Source organism: Callorhinchus milii, unplaced genomic scaffold (assembly GCF_018977255.1).
Source record: "Callorhinchus milii isolate IMCB2004 unplaced genomic scaffold, IMCB_Cmil_1.0 Scaffold5, whole genome shotgun sequence".
NCBI classification, from domain to species: Eukaryota; Metazoa; Chordata; class Chondrichthyes; order Chimaeriformes; family Callorhinchidae; genus Callorhinchus; species Callorhinchus milii.
This window is the reverse complement of record NW_024704746.1, coordinates 23832504-23854343: the sequence shown is the minus strand read 5'-3', so window position 1 is coordinate 23854343 and position 21840 is coordinate 23832504. Positions and strand designations below refer to the sequence as shown.

The 21840-nt window shown below is 44.2% G+C and overlaps 1 protein-coding gene across 2 annotated transcripts in view; it reads left to right on the top strand.

Annotated features, from left to right (window-relative positions):
- The first annotated feature begins 4138 nt into the window (after nucleotides 1-4138).
- b4galt2 (UDP-Gal:betaGlcNAc beta 1,4- galactosyltransferase, polypeptide 2) overlaps nucleotides 4139-21840 on the top strand; it is an 88230-nt gene continuing 70528 nt past the window's right edge. For both annotated transcript variants that reach the window (XM_007899932.2, XM_007899931.2), the window contains exons 1-2: nucleotides 4139-4167; nucleotides 14478-14860. In XM_007899932.2, coding sequence (XP_007898123.1) covers nucleotides 14524-14860 — 337 coding nt within the window. In that variant the 5' untranslated portion in view covers nucleotides 4139-4167; nucleotides 14478-14523. The remainder of the gene's footprint in view (nucleotides 4168-14477; nucleotides 14861-21840) is intronic.

The window sequence follows — 21840 nt, the reverse complement described above, 5'->3', positions numbered from 1 at the left end:
TTTCAGGTTAATCCAGAAAATATCTAAATAATCCTTGTATTTGATGTAGCAGCTTATTGCATCAGAACAAAGTGTTTCACCGAGTTTTCAGTAATATATAACTAACTTGGAGCCTCCAATTCCCACAAAAGAATGGGATGAAAACAGCCGACAAGTGAACAACCTTTTTTTTTGGGTGGTAGGTGGGGTGGGGTGGGGGAGGGGGAGGATTTTTGGCTGGAATACCAGGAGAAATGTCTCATCCAAAGGACAGCACTTGCAACACCAGAATAGGCCAGACAACAACAACAACAACAACTTGCATTTAGCCAGCGCCCCCTCATGCAGGATAGCGTCCCAGAGCGCGACCCCGAGCCGGGGGGAGGGAGGGGGAGGTAACCGTAGGCTCTGGTCGAAGAAGAAGGTCTCCAGGCCCGAGGTGGAGGGATAGAGGAAGAGTGTTCCAGAGTTTCGGGGCATAGTGGCTGGAAGTGCAGAAGCCTATAGATAACTCTAGACTTATTATATATATTGATATAGACACACATATAGATATAGATAGGCTTATTATGTCAGTCATAGGCAAACTCCTGGAGACTATACTCAGGTTTAAAGACACAGAATTTCCGAGTTGAAAGTTAAAGTTGTAATTGCAAGTTACATTTTGGCAAAAACAAGTCCCAGGTGGTCTGCGAGCCCGAGGGTCAGAGTGGGCTTTTATTGGCTTGTTTCCGAAGTGATATTTAATCAGATATTTTTCAAAACAAAACGTAAGGCAGCAAAGCGAGGTTGTAATGCAGCGCTACATATTCAGTTCAAATACAAAACAAAGGGATCAAAAGTATCATATATATCCTTGTATATATATATATATCCTTGCATTTGATATAGCGCTTTTCACGTCGGGAGGACGTCCCAAAGCGCTTCACAGAACACACTGTAAAGTGAATTGACTGTATATTTGTGGGCGAACGCGGCAGCCAATTGCGCACAGCAATGTCCCACAAACAGTCGTGGATTCAAAATGACCAATTTATTATTGTTTTTTGGTTTTTTGGAGGGATTATTATTATCATCAAAGCTTTGCTAGGGACGTAAACAGAAATAACTTACTTGCTTGGCATGTTATGATAACGTCACTTGTAAGTTTTTGTAATAATTTTCTCGTTGAAAAATTACACCATAAAACCCAAGACTTTACCTTACAATCCCCGGGCAGGTCAGTGATCAAACAGTAAATTTACAACAACAACAAATTCAATTTGTACAGTGCCTTTCCCCTCGCGAGGACGTGCCAAGGCGCTGGAAGTTAGAATATAAAGTACTGATTTTAATGTTCCTAATTCCTTGGAAAATAGGAATGGTATCAAAAGATTTACAGGTAAATAGCTTGTTATACTCTTGTTAACAAGAGAGCAAAAGGAAAAGGTCAGATACCAATAGACAAGATAAGCGTATGTCAGTCATCGGAAACTGCTGGAGACCATAATCAGGGATAGCATTAGTGAATACTTAGAAACGTGTGGGCTAATTGGGGACGGTCAATGTGGATTTGTAAAGGTTAGATCAAACCTGATCAATCTAGTCAATTTCTTTTACAAAGGATATCACCCAGCTGTTCAGGCATAAAGGGAATGCAGTTTGATACAGTGCCACATAAGGGATTTATTCTGATATAAAGTCCCTTGGTTTTAAAAGCATTTAAAGAGGGGACATGTTCAGAGGTTGGCTGAGGTACAGGAAGCAGAGAGTGGGAGTAAGTAGGATAATTCTTGAAATGATCAGACTCAGTAGTATGCCTTAGGTGTTTATTCCATGTGGATGCAGCACAGTTCAGTTAGTATGATGCCAGAGATGAGAAGGTATAGTTATGGAGAATAGGCTTAAGAATATACTGGGTTTGTATTCGCTGGAGCAGAGGATATTGGCAGGGGAACTAATCAAAGTGTTCCAAATTTTTAATTTGGAACGTTTGCCTACGTAAATGCAGAAAGATTATTCCTATCAGCAATGAATCAACAACAGTGGTATAAACACCAAGATTATTACTTGGGAAAAAAAACCCCTGAAGATTGTCACTGGGAGCATAAAGGCGGAGGATAGATGTCTTTTTTCTTCACATAAATGGGGGTTAGGGTGTAGAACGCATTGCCACAAAGTGGCTCTCGAAACCAAGTGAATTGCGTTGGTTGAGAAGGGAATGAAATGAAAAATGGAATCTTGGTGGCTGTTGAAATAGAGCAGAGAAATGGGATTACACTGTGACTCTAAAACAGACATGAAACAGGCTGAATGACCTCCTTTTTGCACCTCGCTCTAATTCCTAGCATACGGCATTGCAAAAAAAAACTCTTTGCCAACTTTCTAGGGATAACAGGCTCCCCGGGGAGATGTGGGAAGCAGAAAGTGTTCGATTCTTTCAAGAAGAAATTAGATAGATTTCCAAAGGCAAAATACTGCGGAGGCTGGAAATCTGAAATAAAAACAGAAGTCGCTGGGAAAACTCGGCAGGTCAGGCAGCATCTATGGAGAGAGGAAGGTGAGAGTTCTGCTGAAAGGTCATCGACCTGAAATGTTAACTCACTTCCCTCTCTCCATAGATGCTGCCTGACCTGCTGAGTGTCCCCAGCCACTTATTTGTATTTTAGATAAATTTCTGTTGGGGATAACTTGGGAGACAGTCTATATAGTTCAGGACACGACATGTCAAGCGACTGCCAGGATGGTGGAAGGCGAACTGGTGGGACCTTGGTCTTCCTTCGCCAGCAAATTCTTATGTTCTTATGTTCATATAACATTTTGTTTGTATCAAAAGAAATGCTGTAACCCTCACCCTCCCAGACATTCAGGACAAATCGGAACAGTTCTAATAATAATAGTAATAACCCTTGCATTTGATACAGCGCCTCATCACGTCTTTGAGATGTCTCAAAGTGCTCCACAGGATACACCGTAAAGTGGAGTGACTGTGTGTTTTGCAGGCGATTGCGCACCAGGGACGTCCAAGAAACAGTGATGGATTGAGCGACCCGGATTTTTTAAATTTTTTAAAAATTCTGTCTGAGTTAGGAATGGGTTAAAGTGAGGAATGGGTTAAAGAAAGGAATTGCCTTCTCTCTCCCTATTTCTCTGTGTCTCTCTCTCTATTTTTCTCTCTCTATAAACGTCTCTCTCTATTCCCCTCTCTCTCTCTCTCTATTCCTCTCTCTCTCTCTCTCTCTCTCTCTTCCTCTCCCTCTCTCTCTATTCCTCTCCCTCTCTCTCTGTTCCTCTCTCCCTCTCTCTCTGTTCCTCTCTCCCTCTCTCTCTATTCCTCTCTCTCTCTCTCTATTTCTCTCTCTCTCTCTCTATTCCTCTCTCTCTATTCCTCTCCCTCTCTCTCTGTTCCTCTCCCTCTCTCTCTATTCCTCTCCCTCTCTCTCTCTTCCTCTCCCTCTCTCTCTATTCCTCTCTCTCTCTCTCTATTCCTCTCTCTCTCTCTCTCTATTCCTCTCTCTCTCTCTATTCCTCCCTCTCTCTCTATTCCTCTCTCTCTCTGCCCCCTCTGGTGGCAGAGTGGGACTTGATCATTGCTGGATGCCGTGGATGGATTTGGTGGTTGTATGTTCCTGTTGGTCACTGGGGTTCTGGTATATATCAGCCTGAACAGCAAATGGGAAGAGTATAGCCCAGAGCCCAGAGCCCAGCCTGACCCCCACTGTAGGGGAAGCTGAGCTATACCCCCCCTCTCTCTCTGGGGGACTGTAAACTCACAGCACCAACAAGAAGCAGAAAAAAAGGGGAATCCAGAAAAATGTGATGGATTTTTCTTAACCATTTTCTGGGGAGAGAGGAGAGGAGAGGGAGAGAGGGAGAGAGGGGGAGGGGAGGGGGGGAAGAATGCGTTTTAATTTGCTTTGGTTTTTCCCCCCTTCTCTGTTTTCCCAGTTGCCCTGTGTGGGAGAGCCCTGGGCTCCATGGCTGGCTACAAAAGGGGGTGTTTCCCCCCTCCCCTCTTCTCTTCCCCCTTTCTCTCTCTCTCTCCCTCTCTCTCTCTATCTCTCCATCTCTTGATACTGCCATTTGTGTCGAGTTTTTGATGTATGAAGGAGGTGAAGAAAAACGTAGATTGAGGGCTTGGGCTGTGATTGTGTGTGTGTGTGTGTGTTGGGAGATGTATCGGTGCTACATTTTACAGTGGGAAAACAGGTAAGTCGATTTTTATTTACATTCTTTTATTATTGTTGATAAATAATGCTGTGAACGTATCACATTTAAATCCAAACCAGGCATGTTGCCACCCCCTGTAATATAATACTACTACTACTAATAATAATCCTTGCATTTGATATAGCGCCTTATCGGGTTATTGCCTCGGCTGATCAGACAGCACATCGGATCGGATATTGTTCCCTCCTTAATATTGAGACCGAGCTGATCAGGGAACGGAGCCCAATGTGCCGGTCAGTTTCAGGTGTGGGTTTCACATCTCCCGGTCAGATTCACTGCCGACAGACAGACAGAGAGATATGACAGACAGACAGACAGACAGACAGACAGACAGACAGACAGACAGACAGACACCAAAGCATTTGTTGATGCTTTCCTTACAGAAATGTCTGTGTCCAATTCATTCACTGTTGTGTGTGTGTTTTTTCCGTTATTCTTATAGTATTGATTTGACAAGGTTCGCTTCACCACCAAACCCAGTCTGTGTACCGCTGTGTGTATGGGGAGGGGCAGTTGGTGAAGGTGGTGTTGGCGAAAGTATTTCTGATTGATATTTATACCAATTATAGTGAACCCTCCGCCACATGTCTGAAGTCCACTATCATACCTTATATACGCTACACATATAATCTTCTTTGTTTCTGGCTCATTTTTCAACATGTTTCACTGCATGAAACTTGCCGTTTCACAGCTACAGCAGTAAATTTTCTTAAAAAAGAAAAACAAATCTTGAAACAGTCTCGAACGTTTACGATCTATGTTGTTTTGCGGCAAAGTAAATAAACAGGTTGAGCACTATGTTGCGAATTTTGCTTATTATTAGTTTATTTTTCTCTCTCCTCTTAACACGCTTGTTCTGAATAATAATAATAATAATATTGATTTATGCGAGCATTGCATATTACATAAATATATATATTGCCTAAAGGGTGACCAAAACGTCTTATTTTTCAGCTACTCTATTATCAAATAAAAAAATTATAATTCCTTTAAGGCTTATTAGACATTGTAATGGTATCAGAACTTTCTGGTCACCGTGTGGGTGTGTGTATGTATATATATATTATACAGGTATAATATCTCGTTGTGTTGACATCTAATATCCATCCAGTGTCTGCTGTGGTTCCAGTGATTCACAGCCCTTTTGGTGTTGTTTCCTTGTGTCTTAATGGTTGTTGTTACATACAGTGAAGATTTGGGTGAAAGATGTTGATTTGTGACATAGCAATTCGTTGGTTCAGAAACCTTCCAACTTTACGCAATTAGTTGAAGATAGTGGTGAGGTTAGTGTGAAAGGAGAGTCGAAGACAAACGCCTCAACAACCCCCCGCCCGCCCGTCCGCCCGTCCCAACTCCCCCAAAAAATCATGTGTCCACAATGAATCTTCGTCCTCCTCAATACTGTGTTGGGAGCCCGTTATAGGCTTGAGCTACAGACATGAGCTTGGAAATACGCTTTCTCGACACTGTCTCTCTCACATGCAGCAGGAGATTCAATTCAAGTTGGGGTAGGGTTGTGTCTTTTCTCTTTTATCCTCCCCCACTTCTCTGTCTCTCTCTCTCTCTCTCTGTCCCTTTCCCACCGGCCTCACACGCTTCCCTCCAGTGGCTCCATTGGGAACTGTTCTGTTTTCTGTTGTGGTTTCTAGTTTAATTTGTCACTTTTAATGAGATCGAAAGGGATTGTTGCCAACTGGTTGCAGACGCTCTTGTAACTGGGCTGATTTCTGTTTTGTCCCTCGTGTTGTCCGCTCCACCATCGGTGGTAGCACTTTCAGCCACTACGCCCCGGATCTCTGGAACGCTCTTCCTCCAGCTCGTCCCTTCCTTCCCCATTTTCAGGTCGCGCTTAAAGACCTCCCCCCCTCTCCCCCGGAGCTGGCGCTGCTCTCCGCCACTGCCAAGTGCTCTGTGACACGGCCCTGTGTGAGGGGCGCTGTATTAATCCAAGTTGTTGTTGTTGTTTTCAGTTTATTGAGTTTTGTTTTTAAACATCAGCTTCAAATATCTTGTCAGCCCTCATTGCTGATCACTTCAAGGCCTGAAATTCCGCCTAATCTTTGTCTGTAAACCATTCGGTCCTGAAATCTGATTGGCCAGTTTTATGACGGATCCTAGTTTGATGGTGGGTGTAGATGATGGAAGCGGGATACAGCCAGAGGATCCAGGTTACATCCTAACAGAAGGTCCACAACCTAGTCATAAAAATTGGACTAACTCACCGGAGTGATAGTTAACCATTTATCCCCTGAAAACCTTTCAGAATTTCGAAGATCCCTACTAATTTTAATTTTAATAATAATAATCCTTGCATTTGGTATAGCGTCTTATCACGTCGTAAGGACGTCTCAAAGTGCTTCACAGGAATTACTATGAAGTGGAGTGACTGTGTATTTGTAGGCAAATGTTGCAGCACAATTGTGCACAGCAATATTCCACAAACAGCCATGAGACGAGTGATTGTCAGCCAGGACACCGGGGGAGAAACTCTTCTTTATTTGAATAAGCACTGCGGGATCTTTAATGTCCACCTGCCTTGGTTTAATGCCTTATTTGAAGGACGGCACCTCTGACACTGCAACACCCCCCAACGCTGCATTGGAGCATCAGCTTAGACAATACGAGTTCAAGTTATCTTCTCTGTTCCAGAGTGAAAACAACCCCGATTTTATATTTTATTCCATACTTTTGAGTATGAGCAGAGTCGATCTCCTCTGTAGTTCCCAGTTGGATTGTCAACCATCCCTGGAATGGCTGAAGGTGTAACTTGATCCAACTTTGGTGAGCAATATTGAATAGGACCTGCCCAACAAAATTAACTGTATGACGCATGGCAATGTGCGGACTGGAATGGATAACTCATTGCATCTGACTGTTCTGGTGGCATTGAGTGTCGTGTTTTGCCCACTAAATATACAGTTAATCCCCTCTATAATATATTCTGTGAGTTGCTTTGAGACGTCTCACCAAAGTGGTAATAATCATAAGGATTATTATTATTAGTTTTTTTTATGGTTCTCTTTCCCTGCGCTGCCAGTTGAGCAAATCTGGTGTCGATTGAACGACAGAATGAACTGCTAACCTCCTGTTCCAGGCTCCCACTGGTACAGAAATACACCTCTCTCTCAAACAGGGCTGTGTGCCATTATACTGTGATATGTGTACGGGTGTAAATAAATTCTGGGCCTCAATCCATGATCTGCATCCCACAAGGAACAACTGTTATCTGGCAACAGAGACGCTGACATTAGGTGTATTCACAATAGGTGTACAGAAACAACAACAACAAAATTACATGTGTATAGTGCCTTTCACGTCGGGAGGATGTCCCAAGGGCCTGGACAGACAGAGCTTCGGACCCGGGCTGGGGGTTGGGGTGGGGGAGGGCAGTGGAGGAAGCAGGGAGATGGAAAGCACGGTCGAAGAGGAGGATCTTGAGGTGGCGAGGGTTACCATGGCCACACTATTGCCTATTGCTGGTTTTTGTCCCTCACCATGTTTTCACCAATAATGGAGCTGCCTTAGCTTGTCTGACAGGTGGCTATTCCCTGACAGAAACGACAGATGGGTGGGTACCGATCAACAAGCTTCTGCCACTCTTGTTCCAACCAATAGAGGAAGTACGTGAGTGGGGGGTTAGGTTAGGTTAGGTTGTCACCCAGCGCCCCCTACCACCACCCATCGTTCCTTCCCTAGACTTGAGTGCTGGGCCTCAGACTGCACATTTCTTATGCGAAGAATTGGCTGCTGAGCTGTTTGAACAATTCAAAGCAAATTCTATACTATATTTGTAACTCTATTTCCTTCTCTCTCCCACACCGCCCCCTGTCCCCCCCACCCCCACCCACATAGCTTTTCCAGAAGTTCCGCAAGTGAATTAATTAGCTGCTGGTGTTTAATTTTAACAGTTAACAGAGGACCCGGGTTTCGATTTCCAGACAGGGCCAAACGTTGGGCAAGTTTCCTGACTCCACATGCCTCTGTGTACCCAGACAGTGAGATGCTTCATGTCTACTCTGATGTTGAAGCAGAATTTTAGCGTAGAGTTAGGTATTAAAATAGTTTAACCTAAATGTCAGGCAATGTGCTGTACTTTTTCTTCCCCCCCCCTAAAGATCTGTTTAATTCTATTCATTACTGAAATAACCCAAATTACAAACCTTCTCCCAGCCGTCCTGAATTCATTTGATTTCAGAGGAGCAGACAAGGGAATATCCTTTTGTCTGTATACCAAGCACACGGTATCAAAACACATGTCACGCTCAAACAGGTAATTGTATGACATACGTGTGACACCAGCAAAGCATGACAAAAAACAGGCAAGGTTTTGCTATTCGCAAACAAATAGTTTGCACCAAGACACCTTTTCATGGAGACGGGGGAAGCTTCACTGATTCACATCTTCAACCCCTTTCTCCTATCAGCTGCTGCTGTTTGGGCACAAGCAATAAAGCAATTTAAAAACATTGCAAATTATATCAGAAATCCTGGTCACTTCATGAAATTTACACAGCGCTGATGGTAAATATCCTCTTAACGCAGAAGCTGAGAGAAATATTGTAAGATTGAATAGGAGAAAACTGTATAGGGAGCAATACATATGTCAGTCACCAACTCCATACATAGTGTGGAACACTGCAGTGAGAGTGACGTACATTGTGGGGTGAAGCATGAAAATTAATCGGATCTGGACACGCCTGATCAGAGGTTGCCGTTAGTTCTAAACACATTTTGTTATCATGCATTCAACATACCAATGAGAAGCTGTATGCAATGTGTTTCTCATTTTACTATTGGGTCACACAAGGTGAGAACGGCTAAACTGGGTTTCAACTGAATTCAAGACTCCCCTCTTTGAGACCTTTTTTTATACAATAAAATGTGTGAGGTGTCGCTCAGTGTGTCATTTCTGTGCCATGTGTCGTTAATGGCACAGAAACGTTAGCTGCTGTCATTATACTTAGTTCTTTCAAAACGGGGAACAAAGGATGTTGCTCAGCGGGCTCCGGCCTGCTCCATGGCCCCCACCATCAGTGGTGGGCCTTCAGCCTCTCTGCCCCCACTCTTTGGAACTCCATCCCACAGTCCCTTCGCCTTGCTCCCTCCCCCTCCCCGCTTCCTTCAAGGCACATCTCAAGACCCTCCTCCTTGACCGTGCTTTAGGCCTCCCTCCTACTCCCACCCTCCCTGCCCTCCAACCCGCCTGATTCCAACCCCTAGTCCAAATCCTTGATTATCCAGCAACTTGGGACGTCCTCCCGACGTAAAAGCCGCTGTGTAAATGTAATGTTGTTATTGTAGTCAAGTTTGGGACAGCTATCAGGAAATACACAAGTTATAATGAACTGTCGGAACAGTTTACCTAGTAGGGAGGTTAAGGCGAGGTCATGACTTTGGACATATAATAATAATAATAATAATCCTTGCATTTGATATAGCGCTTTTCACGTCGGGAGGACGTCCCAAAGCGCTTCACAGAACACACTGTAAAGTGAATTGACTGTATATTTGTGGGTGAACGCGGCAGCCAATGGCGCACAGCAATGTCCCACAAACAGTCGTAGATTGAAAATGACCAATTTATTATTGTTTGGTTTTGGAGGATTATTATTAGGCTCTGTGTGGAGTAAGGAAACTTGCCCAAGATTTCGCCCTCTGCCTGGAATTGAACTCAGGTCTCTCACTTGCAAAGCGAGTGCTCTAACCACTGAGCTACAGGACTCCAGGACATATTTCAGAAACCGCTTGATGATGTGATGGCAGTATTACATGAGGTTCTGAATAGATGAGATCCAATGGGTCAAAAGGCCTTCTCTTCATCCAAACTTTTCTTGTGATCTTGCGAGAGGAATGCACTAATAGGTTCTGTTTTTATGAGAAAAAGGACAATTAGTGGCTTCGACTGGCAGAAGCTGGACTGTTTGCCAAACGCACAAGATGATAATGTTAATCAGTTCGAAACATGTCATCCATTCCCATGTGCAGGACCTAATTGGAACAAAATTAACAAAAAGCCTCCTCTGGCTTGTCGTATTTGAGAGGCCAAAGCATTTCCTTTTAAAGGCTGGAACCTGTTGCTTAAATGCCAGTGATACAGTTATCATCCTGTGTCTTCAAATAGAAAAGATCCAACGGCGTGGAGAATTAATCGTTGTTAATGGTTGTAATAATTGTAGCTTTGACCAGTTTGATATTTAGTTATTTAGCTTCCTAGGTATCAGAGACATTTCTGTAAATTGCCCGTTTCTCCCATAAAATCTGCGATCAATTCACTTTACAGCATATTCTGCGAAGTGTTGTGATAAGGTGCTATATCAAATGCGAGGGTTATTATTATAACTATGGGTTGGGGTAAGATTGTGCCCCTTAATAAGATGAGTTCTGTTTTTTAAAAAAAACTGTCCTTTTAAATTTTGGTGGTCTTCAGTAAGGAAACTCTGCTTTATATAATCCATAGTTTGGGACATGGCATGTCAATTGATAGCTGGAATGATGGAAGGTGAACTAGATGGACCTTGGTCTTTATTTGCCAGCAAATTCTTATGTTCGTATGTTTTGAGCACCTCCCTTCCCACATTGCACTGCCTGAGATCAGGTCCTCAAATATCCGCAATAGTGGGTCCTGTCCTACTTCCCCGTTCTTCCCAATGCGAGCGGAGCAGTACTTTGTGGAGTCCTGTAGCTCAGTGGTTAGAGCACTCGCTTTGCAAGTGAGAGACCTGAGTTCAATTCCAGGCAGAGGGCGAAACCTTGGGCAAGTTTCCTTACTCCACACAGAGCCTAATAATAATCCCTCCAAAACCAAAAACAATAATAAATTGGTCATTTTCAATCTACGACTGTTTGTGGGACATTGCTGTGCGCAATTGGCTGCCGCGTTCGCCCACAAATATACAGTCAATTCACTTTACAGTGTGTTCTGTGAAGCGCTTTGGGACGTCCTCCCGACGTGAAAAGCGCTATATCAAATGCAAGGATTATTATTATTATTACATTACATTTCCCTGTTTGATTCTTGTGTAGAAACTTGTGTGATTGAGTGTGGCAGTGAGATTGGCGTTTTGGGTGCTTTTCACCGTGATTAAGTTATAACTTGGAGCCTGGTCACCTTGCTTTGGAGAGAAGGTTTAGAGTAGACACAGTATAAATGGATCCCCCCTTGACCCCTACAAAAACAAAGGGTGATTTTTCTTAACTGTTGTCAAACGACTGTTTTAATAAGTTAGCCTCTGATTTTGAAGTTCTTTGACGTAAAGGCAGAGACTTTCAATGTTGACCCTGGGTTTCAATGACAGCAACGTAGTGAGGAACAGGAAGTGCAAACCCAGCTTTCCAGTTTGTAGTGTTTCTCTGCTGGAGGTTATGTTATTCTCTGTGTTGTGCAAATTCCTTTGAGTGTCATGTGGTAAGAGCCTAATGAGAGGAAGCGGGTGCTGTGATCACTGGGTTTTTCCAATTTTGGGCAGGATAAATGAAATTCTCACAGGTTTGTTTGGCAAACTGGGAACCTGTCCACAGTGGGACGCCAAAGAGAGGAATGTAAGATTCCCTCGCTTGCTGGCTCGATCCAAAAAGAGAAGGGAGTTTCCCTCTCCCGGAGTCCTGGCTAGCAATCCCCCCAAAATAAAATTGGTCACTCACCCCACGGCTGATTGTGGGACGTTGCTGTCCTCAACTGGCTGCCGTGTATCGCTCACAATCTACACAGTGAAAAAAAACCTGGAGAGGTGGTTTAGAGACAGTATAAATTGATTCTTCCTTGACTCCCATAAAACAAGGGGTGATTTTTACCGGTTTCTGAGGAGTCCTGATTCCTCACCCGGTTCCATTAGTTTGGCAGCTTTACTCGGGGAGAGGAGGGTGGGAAGTGGGAACATTCACCGAGATGCAATTTTGGAGGTGTGGGTTTAGTCTGATCGAGTCCCGGACTTGAATTCCCAGTGCAGGACACAGACCATTATTATTAGTGAACTATGGCTTCACCTGCCCTGGCCGGGCAGTCTGTGTATGTACAGCAGTTATTGTATGGAAAGACTCTGGTCCAGTTTCTATTGACATGCAGTAAAATACACGCTCCAGGTGATGGGTTTCCGCTTGTGTCAGACACCCAGATGACCCTCCCTGCCCCCGCCATCCCCCCCCCCAAATATGTTCCAGAGCCAGGCGGGTCTGCAGTTACTCCAGGGCACTGTTGATAACAGCTCATCGACAGGGCAGCATTCTTTCCCCTCAGCTCCTGTTAACCCTGTCAGCCCTAGTCCTAATGGGTGGTGTGATCGTAGCTGGACAGGCAGTGGGAAACCTGATAAATAGTGCTCTCACTGACGAGCTGGTTGAACTCCAGAAGTACAACGAGGCCCCCAGACCTCGGGTCTCCCTAATCTGACCATAATACTCCCCGGAATTAGGTCAATGGGTTCCCTTTCTCAAGGGATTCTATTCCAGACCCAGAATTTTCCATTTGTAGCTGCCATGATATTTGGAACTCAGTCTGGTTTTGACACTCTTAATAATAATCCTCATAGTAATCCTTACATTTGATACAGCATATCGGGAGAACATCTCAAAGCGTTTCACAAGAGTATACAGTCATGGTGATGGGTTTCTGCTTGTGTTAGACAACCTGCTGACCAACACAGTAATTCAGTAAATGTTTAGAGTCACGAGGGCTCATTTGTTTGGTCAGAACCCATCACTCTGGGAATTAATCCTTTCTTTGTGCCCGGTTGTTATAGCTTTCCTCCCCCTCTCCATTACATAAAACCATTCATTGTGATTTTCTTTCAGTATTACCACCTGATCTTTGGAAGCATGATTTTATGGATACCTTGGAGCCACTATACACTGAACATCACACACTAGTATATTTCACTTAACAAAGAATTACTGTCGGCCATGGGTGCACTGGCTTGTATTGATTTACACATCATGTTACTGGGTTCATCAGTACAGTAGGTTGTTAGATGGTAAAGTACTGATTTTCAAGTACTGATTTTTACTCTTAGTGTGGCTTCAGCTACCTCAGATCTGGGTTTGATTTCCAGGCAAGGCGACACGATGGGCAAGTTTCCTTCCTCCACACGCCTCTGTTTACCAGCAGTAAGTAGGAACCTGGTTGTTAGTTGATTGGCGGATCGCTTTTCCGGGGGTAATAATCCCTTCAAAACAAAACCAAAAAATAATAATGAGGTCACTCAATCCCTGACTGTTTGTGGGGACGTTGCTGTGCGCGTTGCTGCCGCGTTTCGCCCACAAAATATACAGTCAATTCACTTTACAGTGTATCGTGAAGCGCTTTGAGACGTCTTGAAGACGTGATAAGGTGCTGTATCAAATGTAAGAATTATTAGTGAGAGTTCAAATCTCCACCTGATCAATGTCAAATGGCCAACAAGTGACTATCGTGGGGGGGGAGGGAGGGCATAAACAGTGTCTCTTTGGCTTCACGGTGATGTACTTGGCAGTGGAATATTGGAATCGAGTCAATTCTCTTTGGCGAATCTCGGTCCTCTGGTTCCTGAGCCAAGTGGGGCTGCAGTACTCTGGGGCTTTGCTGATGACTGACCAGCCAGTCTGCCTGGCTCATTAGCAGCACTTGGAAAACCAGACCAGACGCTGTGAGCAGGGGTACTTCCCACACTGTTAACACTGCAAGTCAAACCAATAACCGTTTTCATGTTTTTTGGTACCCACTGGGTTGTCCATCTCCCAGTGCTGGCCTTGTTCTGGAAGAACACTAAACAATCTGGCGTGTCTCTCGTTGGTTTTATTCCTTCCCTCCCTTTTGTAGGATTACTGTTGGGAACTTGCCCTTACTGCTCATGGCACATTACATTGGTAATGTAATTGGTACCATGTTATAATGGAATTTAATTAGAAATGATCATCAAGCCAGGTTGCTTCAATGATCTTGTCTTTTCAACTCTGTGGGTGTGTGTTTTTGTGTCATATGTTTGTGTGTGTTTAATTTGGTTCCTTCGCATTATCAGGCTCAGATATTCACTCCAAGTCTTGTTTTTCCTGATGACTACTCGACTCTACTATCCTTTTAACTGGGACACTGCTGTGCGCAATTGGTTGCCGCGTTTCGGCCACAAAATATACAGTCAATTCACTTTACAGTATATTCTGTGAAGCGCTTTTAGACGTCTATGATAAGGCGCTATATCAGATGCAAGGATTATTATTATTATTATAAGTGTCCTGCTGAAAATATTCCATCGGTGCCGACCATGATTCCTGTTAAAAGTATTGGAATGGTTTATTGAGTACCGTTTTTCTGTTAACAGGTAATAAATACATGGACCATCACTGAAGCTCTGGGAAGACAAGCTAATGTCCCGCTTCGCTGGCTTCACGTGTGCAGAAATGTCCAGACTGATGTTAGGGAAAACCTTGGAAAGGATATGCAAAGCTGTTCTCTTACTGTGTTTGGTGCACTTTCTGATCATGATGATCTTGTATCTGGATGTCTACACCCAGAGGTTTGACATTTTCAGCCGCTTCAATAATAGGAATTACTCAAAAATACATCAATACTTCAACAGTACGAAGCCCAATAGGACATTCCTTGGGGGTGAAGACCATTTAATGTCAAGCAGGAAGTTGGAAAGTAACCTTACAGTCACTGAAAAGCCTTTATCGATGTGCCCTGATGTCCCCCAGGGATTAGGTAGGATCCTAAATCAATTTGATTTTTTAAAACATATTCTGTGGTGGAAATGGATGGATAGTTGAATTGCTGATTTTATTTTGTAGTCGGTGGGGTCTTAAGTTGTATTATTTGTTGCAATATTTGCTAAATTTGTGGTGTTTTTGCTCACCGACCTGTTTTGGATATCACTGGTGACATATTTTCGAAAGCTAGAAGTTTCACAATTAACATTAAAATCCGGTTTGCAAATATCATAAGCCAGATTCCAATTTCCAACTGAGGTTGTGATTCTGTCATCAACAATCTGCTGACTTGTTTATACCATGAATTAATTCAGACAGAGTAACATGTCTGGTCCTACAGGGTAGTCACCATTTTGAACGCAAAATGGTTCTTCTTGTGTGGGATGTATCTGTCATTCCCGTTGATTGTTAGGAAGGTGAGATAATCCAGATAACTGTGCACAAGAATGTTCATTAGAAAATGTCCAGGCTGACCTCGCTAACCCTCCATGATCATTGCCAATCCCTCCAGTTATATAACAATCTGCATATCAAGTCAAAATGGCGGGGATGCTGAATAATAATAATAATAATCCTTGCATTTGATATAGCCGAGAACATCCCAAAGTGCTTCACAGAATATACTGTAAAGTGCAGTGACTGTATTTGTGCTGTTATTTGTTTGGTAGTCAATCGCAGGGGAGCTCAGCAGCCAATCACAGATTTCCTGTGAACCTCTTATAGGGAACACCCGGATATAGCGATCTTTTCCCCAAGTCCCCAGGGTGTTTGGGATACCTGGGTCAACCTGTACGTTAAGAAACATTTTTTTCCCCAAATGTCTTCTGGAGACGCTGACTGGGTTACACTGATGGTGCCACGGAACCTGCAGTCGCCCCCTTACCTTCCTCAAGCGGCTGTGCTCCATGTGTGCAGCTGGACAGTGACGTGCTTCCACAGTGTGGCTCTGTATGGGGTGCAGTGGATCAAGGTGTTTGCTTGTGGCAATGTCGGTGACGCTGTGATTCTAGATGTTCGTCAGGTCAGGAGATCAAGGGATTCGGGGCAAGGCCGGGTACTTGGAGTTGAGGTACAGATCAGCCGCGATCTTATAGAATGGCGGAACAGGCTCGAAGGGGCTGAATGGTCTTCTCCTGTTCCTATGATACGGATGTTTTGTGCTGACCACCGGATTTAATGTCAGGTGTGAAATGAGGTTGACGATCATTAAAAGTGACGGTTGAGCGAGCGAAAGTGTGGCTTCGTCCACATAAACACGATCTGCGAGACATCCGTTGATGAATTGAGAGGGGTGGAGCCACGCTGTTCCGCTGACAATCTCATCCATTGCTATTCATTTATGGTTTTTTTAATGAAAACTACGACGGCAAAGCGTAAGGATCTGTACGTGTTCAGTTTGGTTTTGATGGCCGGCAGCTGCAGTTCTAAGAGGAACTTTTTGCAGGACTCTGAACTGTTTGAAATCTCTCTAATGAGACGACGCTGCCAGGCAAGTGAATACTTGGTGCTTTGACCGAGGTTGACCTTCCCCTCGTGTCTGAATGAGTGCAGCTTCTTGTTGTCAAAAACAATTAGTGTGACCCCCTATTCCTGCTCCCCCCCCCCCCCCCCCACCACTTCATTCAATCAATGTTATTGTTGTTTACTTTTGAATTAATTTTGATACAAGTATTTTTTAATGGGTTTCACTCGTTACACACAACAATAATAATATAATGATGATCCTTGCATTTGATACAGCGCCTTAGCACATCGTTTAGATGTCTCAAAGCGCTTCACAGGATACTGTAAAGTAGAGTGATTGATTATATATATTTGTGGGCAAAACGAAGCCTAATTAGCAGAATTTTAATGACGTGGATCACTGGCAAAAGTTGCAATTAAAATTAAAATCCGACGTCCCTTTGAAACCTAGTTTAAGACTCAGAGAGTCTTCACAGCGCAATTCCAGCCGCATCTTTCTGTTACCCTTGAGTTATTTTTCTAGGTTAGAGATGGTTGGCTTTGTTATATAATAATAACAATAATAATAATAATAATAATCCTTGTATTTGATATCGCACTTTATCACGTCTTCAAGACGTGTCAAACCGCTTCACAGATTATACTGTAAAGCGAATTGACTGTATATTTTGTGGGCGAAAAAATGGGCCACAGTTGGTGCTCGGCTATTTATGGTATTCCAGGCGTCCTCCTGTTCATAAACTAGCAATGTTATTTCTATGTTGCTTGTCTTCTGATTGTTATCATAACTGTACCGAGATTAGTGAGAGAGTTGAAGCAAGAGAAACTCAGATGCTTTCGGGCTTCAGATTAGTGAGCTGTGAAGAAACCCCAAAGTAACTCAACATGTTCATATTGGAAGAAACAATCATTTAGAGGGACTTTTTAATTATGAAGGGATTTGGAGGGTGGATCCAAAGAGATGTTATGTAAAAAAACAAGAAAAATAGTAATGAAATGAGGCCATTCAGTCCATGGAGTCTCCTCCTTTCAACCAGACTCCTCTCCTATGGTTTGCTCTAATTTATTTCATCTTTGGAGGGATTCAAAAAACAGGAACACAGGAACAGGAGGAGGCCATTCAGCCCTTCAACCTGTTCTATAAGATCATGGCTGATCTGTACTTCAACTCCAATTACCCGCCCTTACCCCATATCCCTTGATGCCCTGACCTAACAAACATCTATCCACCTCAGTCTTTATATACACTATATAGTTAATCAAACACGCAATCAGTTTGGGAATGAGATTTGCAAACGTTTTAAGAAAAAAGAAACTGAATTAAATTGTACATGACACGCCGCCAACACAACGGTGAAATGTACAGCGTAGCACAGGGATAGCAAGGAGCCCACGGACCGTGTCCAAGACAGACAGTGAAGTGAGTAGCAGCTTTTACCGCCTGATCTGTTTCTCTTGACGGCTGAACAGCTCTGTGAAAAATTATCTGCCCTGTAAAGCAGGGGCTGCTTTCTCTTTAGTTTTCCTTTTAAAAAGGAACTGTTACAAAAATAGTTGCTTTAAGTGGTGAAAACTGATTACATTTTGTGTGGACAGATACGTCCCACACAAGGAGTATGTGTGTGGAGAGGGTGGGAGGGGGGGGGGTGAGGAGGGGTGGATTTGGGTGGGAGTAGGTATTATAATAATAATAATAATCCTTGCATTTGATATAGCTCTTTTCACGTCTTCTCAATGTCTCAAAGCGCTTCACAGAATATACTGTAAAGTGAATTGACTGTATATTTGTGGGCGAAACGCTGCAGCCAATTGCACACAGCAATGTCCCACACACACAAACAGTCGTGGATTGAAAATGACCAATTAATTATTGTTTTTGGTTTTGGAGGGATTATTATTAGGCTCTGTGTGGAGTAAGGAAACTTGCCCAAGGTTTCGCCCTCTGCCTGGAATTGAACTCGGGTCTCTCGCTTGCAAAGCGAGTGCTCTAACCACTGAGCTACAGGACTGCACGGACTCCACAGGACTTTCACTCCATGGAAAATAGCATTGAAAAAGAGATAATATTAATAAAGCGATTGGAGATGTCTCGAAGAGGTGATGAGGCGCTATATCAAATGCTAGGATTATCATTAAGGATTATTATTATAAGCAAAGATGTCGGAGATGGGGTTACAGACAGTAACATGGCAGTGATACAATAGGGATGGAAAGTGATTCAGATGCACTCAGAGCTGTCTGAATAAATTGTACAACGTACCTAATTTATCACCAAAAAAAAATCAATTGTGTGTAACAAATCCTGCATTCTTTGGGCAATGTTTGTTTCTAAACATTGTGAGACTTGCCTCATGAGTAGCCAATACATCAACATCCATGGCTTTTGTAAACATGCGGAAAAGATAGTCACTAGTAAAGTGAGGTGAATGTCACGTAGGATATTGTTTCTCTACTATATTCTAAAATTGCAATTAATACCTTCAATTTTAATATGACTGGAGGTGCAAAAGGGAAATTAGCACTTTTTATTGGAACCTAATTTTTAAAAAAAACATTTAGCATTGCTCTCTGGCTTTGATAGTGGTCCCAAACGAAACAACACTAATTAATGAAGAGAGAGAGAGAGAGAGAGGAAGCAAGAAGAATAACGTAATCCCATTAATCTGGTCTGGATTTAAACCGAGATCCCAGAGGTAAGAGGAGAGCATTCTAACCCAATGTGATAGCTGCTCTCCTAATGCAATAAACTGGAGACAAAATTCAAAATTATTTCAAAATTCTGAGGGGATTTGATCGGGTGAACAAGGAGCAACTATTTCCACTGGCGGGTGGGTCGGTAACCCGAGGACACCGATTTAAAACAGTTGTTAAGTGAAACAGAAGGGAGGGGAGGAGACATGTTTTCACACAGCGAGTTGTTGGGATCTGGAATGCACGGCCTGAAAGGCCGGTGTGAGCCGATTCTATAACAACTTCTAAGAGAGAAGCAGATAATTATTCGGGGAGGACACGTTTGCAGCTCTATGGGGAGAGAGCGAGGGAGTGGGGTTGATCAGGGCTATGGGGAGAGAGCGGGGGAGTGGGGTTGATCAGGGCTATGGGGAGAGAGTGGGGGAGTGGGGTTGATCAGGGCTATGGGGAGAGAGTGGGGGAGTGGGGTTGATCAGGGCTATGGGGAGAGAGCGGTGGAATGGGGTTGATCAGGGCTATGGGGGAGCGCTGGGGAGTGGGGTTGATTGGGGCTATGGGGAGAGAGCGGTGGAATGGGGTTGATCAGGGCTATGGGGGAGCGCTGGGGAGTGGGGTTGATTGGGGCTATGGGGATAGAGTGGGGTTGATCAGGGCTATGGGGAGAGAGTGGGGGAGTGGGGTTGATCAGGGCTATGGGGAGAGAGTGGGGGAGTGGGGTTGATCGGGCTATGGGGAGAGAGCGGGGGAGTGGGGTTGATCAGGACTATGGGGAGAGGGGGGGAGTGGGGTTGATCAGGGCTATGGGGAGAGAGTGGGGGAGTGGGGTTGATCGGGGCTATGGGGAGAGAGCGGGGGAGTGGGGTTGATCAGGGCTATGCGGAGAGGGGGGGAGTGGGGTTGATCAGGGCTATGGGGAGAGAGTGGGGGAGTGGGGTTGATCGGGGCTATGGGGAGAGAGCGGGGGAGTGGGGTTGATCAGGGCTATGCGGAGAGGGGGGGAGTGGGGTTGATCAGGGCTATGGGGAGAGAGTGGGGGAGTGGGGTTGATCGGGGCTATGGGGAGAGAGCGGGGGAGTGGGGTTGATCAGGGCTGTGGGGATAGAGTGGGGTTGATCGGGGCTATGGGGAGAGAGTGGGGGAGTGGGGTTGATCAGGGCTATGGGGAGAGAGTGGGGGAGTGGGGTTGATCAGGGCTGTGGGGGAGGGCGGGGGAATGGGGTTGATCAGGGCTGTGGGGGAGGGCGGGGGAGTGGGGTTGATCGGGGCTATGGGGGGAGGGCGGGGGAGTGGGGTTGATCGGGGCTATGGGGAGAGGGGGGGAGTGGGGTTGAATTGGAAAAGCTCTTTTCAAAGACCTGATGGGTCGAATGGGTTCCTTCTATACTGTACGACTCTATGACTCTGTGAAGTGGGGTAAGGAGGCGGCACTTCAGATGATTTCACACTAATAGTTTGATGTGTTTGTGTTAATACGCAGAAGATGCTGAATCTTGACCAGCCAAGTAATCCAGGAAATGTTTTGAAGAAGAAAAGGTAGTTTTTTTGGAGACAATATTTTGTTTTGATTTGAATAGAAAATTGTTTTCCCATTAAATGTCACGTTACAAAGTTTAGAAGAAACCTCAAAATCTGAGGCCAAATACATTTCAATCAATATTATTGTTTTGAGACATAAAAGGCTCATTTTAATTGTAACTTCAGTATTGTGCTCTCGGACATTAGATGTCATCAATTTATTAACTTAAATTAGTGCTGAGGCAAAAACCTGTTTACCTAACAGTAAGTAGGAACCCGATTGTTAGTCGATTGATAGATTGCCTTTCTGGGGGTAATAATCCCTTCCCAAAAAAATAATAATAATTTGATCAATCAATCCATGACTGTTTGTGGGACGCTGCTGTGCGCAATTGGCTGCCGCGTTTTGCCCACAAAATATACAGTCAATTCACTTTACAATATATTCTGCGAAGCGCTTTGAGATGTCTCGAAGACGTGATAAGGCGCTATATCAAATTATTATTATCGTAACCAATAACTGCTGCAGTACCATCATTGTTATCTACCAGGAAAGGCTGTGATTTAAAGAAGTATTATTTATTTTATTGAATTGGTTCAGAATCGCTGAAAGTTAGAAACAGATACATGTTTCTCAGTCGCGTTTTGTTTCCATGTTGTAAATCTGTGTTTCTCAGTCGCGTTTTGTTTCCGTGTTGTAAATCTGTTTAGAATTGCTGTCGGGGGACAGTTTGGCAACCAAATTTATGTTCCAAATGCAACATAATGAAAGTCCTCACCAGGGACAATATGAACAGGAAGCCACAGAACCACCAACCCCACTGACAGTGTCACTGCGGTGTAACTCTGTGCTTCCCTCCGGGCTGGACAGCTTGGGATACTCTTCATGCTGCTCTGAGAACAGGGAGTCCACCTTTCAGAAGTCTAGATTTCTCTGTCCTGTACATTGTAGACTCTTAAGTACACACTTGCGCTCTTGTGTACACGCGCTTAAGCAAGCCATGACCTGAAAGAGATTGAGCAGCCTCGAGTCCTCACATCGAGGACTTGGGGCTGCCCAAAGCATTGGACAGTCAGAGGGATTTGGGCCCGAGCTGGGGGTTGGGTTCAGGAGGGGTGGAGGCCAGGGAGGGTAGGGGTAGGAGGGTGGCCGTAAACACAGTCAAAAAGGAAGGTATTTAGGTGGGATTTCAAGTGGGGAAGGAAGGGGCAAGACTGAGTGATCGAGAGAGAGAGTTCCAGCGTTTCGGGGTGTGGTGGGGCTGAAGGTACAGTATCAGGGAGGAATGAGTTGTCTGCTGTTCC